The sequence below is a fragment of the Montipora foliosa genome, chromosome 2, assembly GCF_036669935.1.
Source record: "Montipora foliosa isolate CH-2021 chromosome 2, ASM3666993v2, whole genome shotgun sequence".
NCBI lineage: Eukaryota > Metazoa > Cnidaria > Anthozoa > Scleractinia > Acroporidae > Montipora > Montipora foliosa.
The window spans coordinates 21,512,272-21,522,271 of NC_090870.1; the positions used below are offsets into that span (position 1 = coordinate 21,512,272).

Genomic DNA, 10,000 nt, shown 5'->3' on the forward strand with positions numbered 1-10,000 from the left:
TTTGAATGGAGAGAAAATTACTTTAACATTTAAATTCTTGCAATACTTATACTGATAATAGATGAAATTTTCTTTCTGGTATAAGATGAATAGAAACCGATGTAAGGTAGTTTGTAAAAATGGCAGTTGGATGCATCATGTTTAGGGGCTTCTTTTGTAGTAACATTTCTAAGATAACCTTGAACAGACTTGTCAATTAATCAACTAATCAACTGGGAAACATATTAATTGACAAGTCCGTTGCTGATCTAACGATTCTCCGACACCCTTTTGAAGGCAAACATGTGCTAAGTGTTATGCAGTCATTGTTTACTTCGGAAGGCCAAAATCCGAAGCGAGTTTGCAGCATTTATAATAATCGCTTCATTTTGCATTTACTGATCGCAGTACATTTTATATTCAATTTCACCAGTTAAAAACATTTCCACGTCATTCTTTGTTCTGTAAGCTTTAAAATGATGTACAGGTTTAGGCACTTTTGTAAAATTACGTACCCGTGAGGATGGTTTTCTGCAACGCGCCCGCGAAACTGTTCCGTAATCTTAAAAAAGTCTGTAAGAAAATCTTGGCCAACGTTTAACATGAAGTGTATTTAATACTTTATCTAGTGACTTAGGTATATCCATTGGCAAATTGCACCCAAATTAATGCAAACATGTCTGTTTAGGATTCCTTATGTCAGATGACCACCGTGGCAACTACTGGTAAAACAACAGTGTCCTACAATGTATCAAACACTTCTATGACAACAACACAATTGCCAGTAACACATGTACCAACAACTGCACCACCTGAATCCAAGTCCAACTTCACTTATTTCGTAAATGGAACAAAGAACAGTGTGACTCTGACAGATCTCAAACACTTTTCAGATTATACTGTCACTGTAAGTAACTGCTAATTTAAAGTTTATAATATGTTAATTAAAACTGTCCTTGCATTAATTTTGAGTACTTCACATTAGGTTGCTTGAATTACTCTTGTTTCAGTTTTTGCAAAATCAGTCAGTAGGTTGGAGTGGGAAAATTCTAACTGGCTCAGATTCTGCAAACTTCCTCTTGCTTGTAAATGGATAGACGTTCTTCTTTATCTAGATTCCTTCAAGAGCAAATGTGACTCGTTTTTCACGTTGCCCTTACGTTTCCTACAATGTTCTGAAAAAAGGCTGCAATTAACAATACAAGGCTAAGTTAAACGATTTGATGATTTGATGATTTGCATCTGATCCAATGATAATTTGTTACTTATTTTTTGTCATTTTTTTTTCCAAACAGGTCTGTGCTTGTACAAAGGTTGGCTGTGCTAAGGAAAGTTCTTGTGCTGTTACAAAAGGAACAACAGATAAAAAAAGTAAGGCAAACTATGTTTAAAGCAAGGTTTTTTTCAAACTTTTAAAATTATTTTCTTGTCATGTTAAGGTATCTCTAAACTACACCTATTCATATGTACAAATTCAGAACGTTTTGATGAAAATTATCTTCTATTATTTCTCACTGTTGGTCTTGATTTTCATTTCCTTTAGAAGGCGCTGATGATGTTGGAGAATTTCTTCGTGTGTATACTAACAAGACTAGAGAAGTAATGAACTTTGATTATCTTTCTTGCTGGAAACGTTCTAACTAATTGTGTAAAAGTAGTAACCTGACAGCTCAGTTAATTTATGGTGGATGCTGTGCAAGCGGGGAAACCAGAAAATAGGCCACTCACCGGCTTTTTCTACATGTTTCAGCACCCGGCAAATGAGGTCGGTCTCCCTTACACATTCGGTTATTTTTTTCTGTGTTGGTTACCGCCAGGCCAACCACTTTTTGATGGAGACAATAGGACAGTCACAACACCTGAACACTGGGAACTCAGTGCCCTAGTCTTAGCCAGGGAAGAGAGTGTGGGTTCTTTACTGTCCCACAGAGTTTATAAAAAACCTACATTTTTTTAGTCCTTAGCCAAGATTTTGAAAGTCATTAATATTTCATGAGGCTATCCTATCAAAACATCAATAAACGTCCCGTGTATTTAACAATTATTATTCTATGAGAGCACGCTGGATATGAAGTGATGGATAACAGCACCAAGTTGGTTGTAATCATTTTATATCCAGCAAGCCCGAGTAGATTAATTGTTTTATTCAAAACTGCATGATGTTCATGGGGGTAGTATTGTCTACTAATAAGTCTGCAAAAGTGTTTTCAGTTCGCTTACTTGCTGACGTGTTCCTTGACCATATTAGGTACAGCAGGTATATGATGTGATAGCCTGTGTCCGGCAAGCCAATGGTATTGCTGGAAAAATCTGCTCCAAAATCAACACCATATGTCTTATAATGGTCTTTTAATATTTATGCACAGTGGCAGTGTGCAAGGCTGAACAAACAAGCAGCTTACTGTTACTGTTAGCATGAGAATGCTCGAGTCTGCGGTAATGTCTGTGTTAGGGCTGTCACTGAATTATAATTGAAATCAATCTTTGTTGACTTGTTCTGTGAAGCGTTGTTTGATGGCCTTCTAACTCTAGCTATTGTTTCTGTTATAGTATTATTTGAAGTGGACTGCCCCGCCTGACCCAAATGGAGTTGTGCTTAAATACGAAATAGAGATAAGAGGGGTAGGTAACCTAATTGTAATGGGGTACATCAATAGAACAGACGTGGTAAAATACTCTTATACTTATAAAAATACTGTTACGTGCTGGAATAACCAAGAGATGTCCGCGAACAAGGCGTAAATGAAGAGAACTCTGAGTACGATATACGGCATGCAACGAAAGTATGACAACGAGCAGATACCCTTTTCACTATTATTTAATTAGTTTTATGCTGTTACAATTACTTCGGCTAACGATTATGTTAAGCCGTTCGTAAAGCACGCTTACTGTCTTTCATGGCCACTCAGGTATTGATCTTCATTAACTTCGAACTCCAAGTTCCACTGACTATAGACAACAATGTTTGACTTTCTTGATTCACTGGATAATCTCCACGCCCTTGATTTTCTGTGTACACAAACTCTTACGAAAGACTTCATAATAAACTCCGAACTGTTTGTCTTCTTCCCTTTTCAGCTATCGTCTCTTTCTTCTCTTTCTTCTCTCCAGATATAGAAAGGTCAAAGGTTATTGCTCCACCATAGGCAGCGTTTCTAAAACAAGGGTGAGGGTAATGGTAACGATACCAATACAAAAAGTATCCTAAACATGCGTAAAAGCTAACCTTAGGCCCAATTTGGCCTAAACAAAGGTTTTTAGGCATGTTTAGGATACTTTCTGTATTCGTATCCTTACCCTTACCCTCACCACTGGATTTTGTGAAAATCGTAACAGCTGAAAAGAGGAAGACAAGTTCCCAACTAGGATGCACGATTTTTGCAAAAATTGCGAATTTTGCGAAAAATCGCAAAAATCGTAAAGCCCAAAAGAGGAAGACAAGTCCCCAAATGGCACTTGCGAAGATTGAGAAAACTGAGACGTGTCATGCAATAAGAAAACCATGGTTATGTTATACTAAATATACCCTTAAGTATTTGGTTTAATTTACATTTCTTTACCTTTATTTCTTGCTTTCATTTAAAATGCAAACACCAAACCAATCAATCTCCACCTGACGAATGTTCTTAATACGTTCTTATATTTTTGGTTAATCTCAGCATTAACATTTGTATAAAAAAGGTTCTTATAGAAAAAAAAAAGAGTGTATAGTGTTTATGGAAATAATTATGCTTCTGCATTAAGTACGAAACACTTCTGGGCTGACAGCAGTAAACAAACAAGCCTTGCAAACAATAACCAACAATTTTAATCAACAACTAAAACTGAAATTCCATGCTCAGTAATCTCTTTCACAACATTCATTCAAACGTTCGTTTCAAACGTTACTAGCTCTCTCTTCAGTTCAGAACAACAGCAAAAATATTTACTTATTAAAAAGTCGACCTAAAGCATAGTAAATTCGCTTACTCGACTGCAATTTCACAGTCAAACAAAGCAGCTCACAACTGGACATCCATTTCACACAAAAAGCCTATAAATGTGATTGTTGAAATATAACAGAATCTCTGTCAACACGGAATTGCAAACATTTTCTTGCCTTCTTCGTTTTTTTAGCTAGTTTTACAAAGGCATCGAGGCACGTATTAAGAAGAAAGACACTACCTGAAAGCTACACTGAAACCATTGTAAATAAGTGCTTTGTCTCTCGCTCTGTTTCTCTCAGCTTTACGTTGATTTTCATTGAAAATTTCCCCTCTTCTCCTTCCTTCTCTCAAGAATTTCTTTGCTCAAATTTTGTCACGTCCACAAATCCAGAACTTTTTAAAATCAAATACACTCTCCAGAGTGGATATTTTTTAATCCGCTATGAATCCGGAACCATGTGGACGCTGTATCCAAAAATGTTTTTATTTGGATGAGGTAAATTTAACAAGATCAAGCCCAGTTCCTTACTGTGAAATCAGTGCTCAAGATGGCTGCCGAGGGCTTCATGGCGCTTGCTCCTGGTTCCTCTGTTTCCTTGAGGAGTCCTGAGTACTAGAGTGAATCGGGATACATTTCAGATGTGTGTGGATGGGCAAAGTCTATTTGAATATGCTACGTGTGGATGGGAATATTTTAATCCGGAAAGAAAAAGTTGCAAATTTAAAAATGTCTGGATATGTATGGACGGCGCCAGACTTAGCCGATTAGGTTTTTTTTGCGTTCTACATTTCAGTGGTACTTTTCTTTTGCATTTTCAGAATGATAGCGTGGTTAAATCAGGATGCACCGAAGGAGAAAATACTTGGTTTACTGGACAATTTTCCGTGTTTAGAGGATATGATAACCAGGTTTATTCAGCCCGTGTACGAGCTATCACTCCAGCGGGAAATGGCTCCTGGAGTAATAGAATTATCATCCCTATGGTAAAAGCAACATCAGGTAGGGACAAAAGACAAGCCTTACAGCAATGTAGTAAATGCGTAGAGGCAGCACTCAGCATGGCAATATTTTAAAGTCAACTTTAAACTTCTTATAGTTGCTTAGTTATCTGCGATGGGCATGCTGTCATTAGCAAGAATTCTGTGCTGCATTTTGAGGAGGGCTCGTGGACCATGTCATGTTCAAGCTGAGCCAAAAGTGGTCATTAACAGTATGCATAAAATCCAGGATGGACTTGAACAATTTTCCACTCTGTTCTGTTGCAAACTGGACATTCGTTAAGCGTAAACCGGGTTGCCTATGGTACGTTTTTGTTCTCCTCAAAATCCAGTTTTTGTACTCATTCTCAAACACCCTAACAAATTGTCAGTCAGGGAAGGAAATACTATTTACTGCTGCCGCAGTGAGGAAGCCTGAAGCAAACAAACGAGGCAGGTCTCCAATGAAAACCCTTTTTTTAGAAACACAAGGAATTGTGGTCAAAGGCACAAGGAATTGCAGTTATGAGCGAATGGAGGAATTAAGATGCTTGTTATGACACTGTCACGCAACAAGAAAATAAATTCTAAATTGTTAAAGGAAAAAGGCCAAGAACTTACAATGTTGTAGGAAACAAATCTTTTAAACACCGCTCCAATTCTCAAACTGCTAAGATTGATAGGGATAGACATTTTTCCAACCAAATGGCTTTGTATTGTGGTGTTACACAATGTGACAATTCGGAAACTAAAATGCTGTATTTTCGAAACGAACTGGAAAGTTGCAAAAAGATTTCATTCTACGTCATCTCCAACCTCCTTTAAAGAAAAACTCAAAAGACCTTGCGAGTTGATGATGTCACTGAGTCTCGAGTGGGGTCCAGAAGGAGGTCCAGTTAGGGTAACGAGTCATTACATTTTAACATCTCCGTTCCCCGTGGCAGCATTTCTACCATTTAGGTAAACTAGTTTTTAAAATAGCTTCTTGTTCATTGCTCAACTTTCAGGAGCACTAACAAATTGCTACCGAATTCGATTGTGACCGAGTCAACTGTTCCAGACATCGTAATATGATATCCGCATTTGTATGCTTTCAATTCGCAAACCCTTTTCTCAATGTGCAAATGGACTTGACTTGCAGGAAGGTATTCACTTGAAAAACGTGTGAGCCTTTGTTCTTATGCTAATTCCAGAGAACACACAATCTCCACAATGATTTGCTCGCTGTGCCTTGAGAATGGTGTCACGATAATGCCAAAACGTCGGCTATTTAACAATCATTCTACGAGGGTGTGCTGGATATGAAGTGATAGATAACCAGCAAGCTTGAGTAGAATAATTGTTTTATTAGAAACCCCAGGATCAACAACATTCTCGACTAAAGCATTCATTTCTGCCTCGCTCAATACTGGTCCAAAACGGCTTTTGTCTGCCGTTTTTTCTCAACGCTGCAAAAATGTTTTCAACTAACTTTATTGCAGATGCTTTCCTTGACCATATTAGGTAGAGCAGGTATATGAACTGATAGCCTGTGTCCGGTGCGCCAGTGAAAATGCTGCAAATCTGATGTCCGTTGTTCAGTTCTTAATAATAAGTTTTATATTCCCTTATTTACGGCATTTGTGTGAAAGGGGTACATTTTTTAATAATTAATTTTATTAACATAATTCATCATGAGCAGTATGTCTGTGAATTACAGTCATCAAAGGCAAAATTGCTGCCACATGCACCTAACTCCAATTCTGAGTAAACACGAGGCATAACGGTGCACACACAAGTATGTGTTCATTGCATTTAGCTTGGTTACATATTTTAAAGTTGTAAAGGCTTTTTCTGTATTCAAAATCTATTACGTACACTCTCCAAATAAAATTAAGAGTTTTTTAAGAAAAATCTTGGATTTCTTCTAGGATGAAGTTAATGAAAGATGTAGATTTCAAAGGATACGAAACACCGTTTGCAAAGGCTACATGCGTTAAAGTGCACATGAAGTGAAAATTTGCACCAAATTTTTTCCCCGAGATCTGAAAATGAACCATTTTCCAAGAAAATTAAACAAGTTGGCGTGGCGGGAAGATGTCTTATATCGCGATGAAAGTGGAGCATTTTGAACAAAAATTTTAGGCAAGGATCTGGGGTCTAGTTTACTGGTTGTGACGTCATTCATGTGTCTTCACTTCAGCTTCTCTCAAGTTTCGCGTTAATTTGAGGTTTGAGCAAGAGGTTTCGCGTAAGTTTGGAGGTGTTTCATTGACCTTTTAACATAGCTGAGAGCAACGAGGAATTTCATTGAGTAGATTCTAAAACGATTTGGAGTAGGTTGAAAGTAGAGTGAAAGACGTAGTCTCGATTTTGAACCAAATACGAACCTTCACTCACGGCCTGCCTGATAAAAGTGGCAATGGTACATCGAGAGGATGCCATGGAAATGACTGACAGTCACTCCATTTGGATTCCGATTTACAAGACAACTTGTCATGTCTTGGTAAGTTTAAATTTTGTTGTGGTGTTAATGCTTAGATAAGTTGGGAGTTGACAAATAAAAACAACTAGTAATCGACAGTGCTTCCACGACCTATTATATCTGATGGGAATTTCCCGTGATCAAAGAAAAAATGAGCAAGTGCTTAACACCCAGGAAGTGCTTTCTAACCCAGGAATCTATCTTTGAAGGATACAGACCAGCTTGGAACGCCGTATTCAAGTTATTTCGTACATATGTGAATGCAACAATATCCCCCAAAAAACGCAGGTGTCGGAAGAGATAGGCCATCCCCTTTTTTTTCTCCGTTTCACGTTGTCCGACCCACCCAAATTTTGGGCATTTTCCAAAAAAAAAAATTAAGGACGTTTTTAAGCCATTTTTATGTCGCACAGGAGTTTTGGTGGTTGATCCTTTTTCCCAGGCGGTCTTAATTTTGCCACAACATCCGCCAACTTTTCTGCCATGTTGATTTTGGGTTCACGTCTTGTTGTTTTCCTGGCCCCACAGCTATGATGCTGGGGTGCCAGGCCTCCGTTTCCGAGAATGCTTATGATTTTTTTTTTAGGTTTTTTTTTTTTTCAATCGGATCGAGCGTCCCAATATCAGGAAACGCATTCGACAGTAAACAAAAAAAAGGGGATGGCCATAGCTCTATTTTGGTCTTTACAAATACATTTTGTTCTTGCAGGTTTCTCAGTACCACAACGCACAGATGACTAGTGTACTAACTTGCACAGTTATTTAAACTTGGATCAGGTCTGTGTCAGGATATGCACGGCACAAATCTGCCATTCATCACACAACAGGATTTGGGCTAACGAAATAAACATGTTCGATCCTCAGATATGAAGCTTGGTTTTCTCAATGACAATGTCAATAACGCACTTTATCCATGGAACAAAGGCAAATTGTGCTGCAAACACCAGGCCCCAATTGTTGAAATGGTTGATAGCGCTATCCATTGGATAAATCACTATCCACTGGATAACTCAGTGCATGAATAACTGGACGAAAGAGAATGTCTTCCCTTAAATTTGCTGTGTGTTTGTGTGTGTCAGGATGGTGGGGGGGGGGGGGGGGGAAGGAAAAATGCATGATTTTTTTTATGAAGAAAAATATAGTGTAAACTAAGCATTGAATCAAGTTACCTTGAGGGAACAACTCAGCTCTTGTTCTTTTCCTGTTTTCTCTATTCAGTAGAGCATCCTCTTTACTCAGTCTTTCTGGAGACTGTCTGTTCATGGGAAGAGGAAGTTTCTCTTGGTACTTTTCACTAATTTTCTGACGCTCATTGAAGGGCAGTGTGAACAGAATTTTTCGAATGTCATCCACATATCCTACAAGAAAACGGTGATAACCAACATCTGTTAATGTTATGCTAACACAGAATGAAATATTTACAGCAGTCCAAAAATACTCACAATAAGTTGGTGGAATTGCCACCTCCTGTACAACCTCCTCCCCCAACTTGAATTTGGGATACTTGACCTTGTAATATGGTATACCCTCTTTGTCCTTCTGCGTCTCCCTCTTGACATCCTCATTGAAGTGAAGGCTTGCTAAGACATGCCTGAAAGACATGACTGTGCATGAGATGTAATTACGTACTCGTTAATGTACTGCAGAGCCTTTTTTTTTTCTATTTCTGATTGAGTACATAGCACTTCCTGTTAATCTATTGTGCTCATAATATTGTAGTGCCAGCTAAGATAAAGAAGAATTTCCCTGTTTGATACCCCAGTTGAAGAATAGTACAGGAAATGAGGCAGTGAGGTAAGCCTCCAGAGGAAAAGTGCAAATTTTATCAGAAAAACAAATTCACAGCCACATTGTTCACAGAAGGGTTAGAGGAAAAGCAAGTGAGATACCATAGAAATCTTGTGCTTTTTTTTTTTTACACAAACACAACCCTGCTTCGAATGACTACTAATCTAACCTGCAAAAAGTGCCAAGCCAAGAAAAGTGGATCATTTTAGGGTGCCAGTGATTAAGAGTAGCATGGAATCCTTCCAAGCAACTGGTTTGGGTGTGCGGGGAAAGCTGTCATTAAGAAGTTGTTTACTGGAAAGGATTGATGTCAGCTTGTTATGTGCAACTGTACCTGAAATGCCAATAACATTATCAATGATAAATAAACATTGGATGTCATTTTTGTGATATCCAAGAAACTCAAGTTTCGGTTACCAATTTTGATCCATTTTCTTGTGCATCATGTGCACACTCTTTGAATAGTGAATCAGGATGGTCCTTGTGTTTATTGCTAACATGGCCCATAAGTGACTTACACTTGGCAAGTATGAGGTTCTCAAAACCATTAACAGTTGGTGTCACACACCAGTACAGATGGTTCCTTATACCCTTCATCCATTCCTTTATCCTCTTGCATCCCTTTTCTTGACTAGCTTTCAACAACTTCTTATTTATAGACCTAGCCACATGCCAGATGTCAAAGAAATGGGAAGTGTAGGGCTGGAATTGTTTAATCCACTTTGCAATTGCCCTGTGGCGATGTGATTTAAAGGTGGACACAGACAAACCCACGTTTTTTAGGAAGTTAAATGACCGTTTTTCTCCTTCCAATTACATGGCATTACTGCTTAATGTTTCATTTGCCTGTGATGCAACAAATAGG

At 38.2% G+C, this 10,000-nt stretch overlaps 1 protein-coding gene across 1 annotated transcript in view; it reads left to right on the plus strand.

Annotated features, from left to right (window-relative positions):
• Window positions 1-10,000, plus strand: part of LOC137992662 (insulin-like peptide receptor) — a 74,888-nt gene that overhangs the window by 29,639 nt on the left and 35,249 nt on the right. The window contains exons 6-10 of the mRNA XM_068838137.1: window positions 668-886; window positions 1,275-1,350; window positions 1,523-1,578; window positions 2,530-2,601; window positions 4,725-4,905. Of these exons, the coding sequence (XP_068694238.1) occupies window positions 683-886; window positions 1,275-1,350; window positions 1,523-1,578; window positions 2,530-2,601; window positions 4,725-4,905 (589 nt within the window). The 5' untranslated portion in view covers window positions 668-682. The remainder of the gene's footprint in view (window positions 1-667; window positions 887-1,274; window positions 1,351-1,522; window positions 1,579-2,529; window positions 2,602-4,724; window positions 4,906-10,000) is intronic.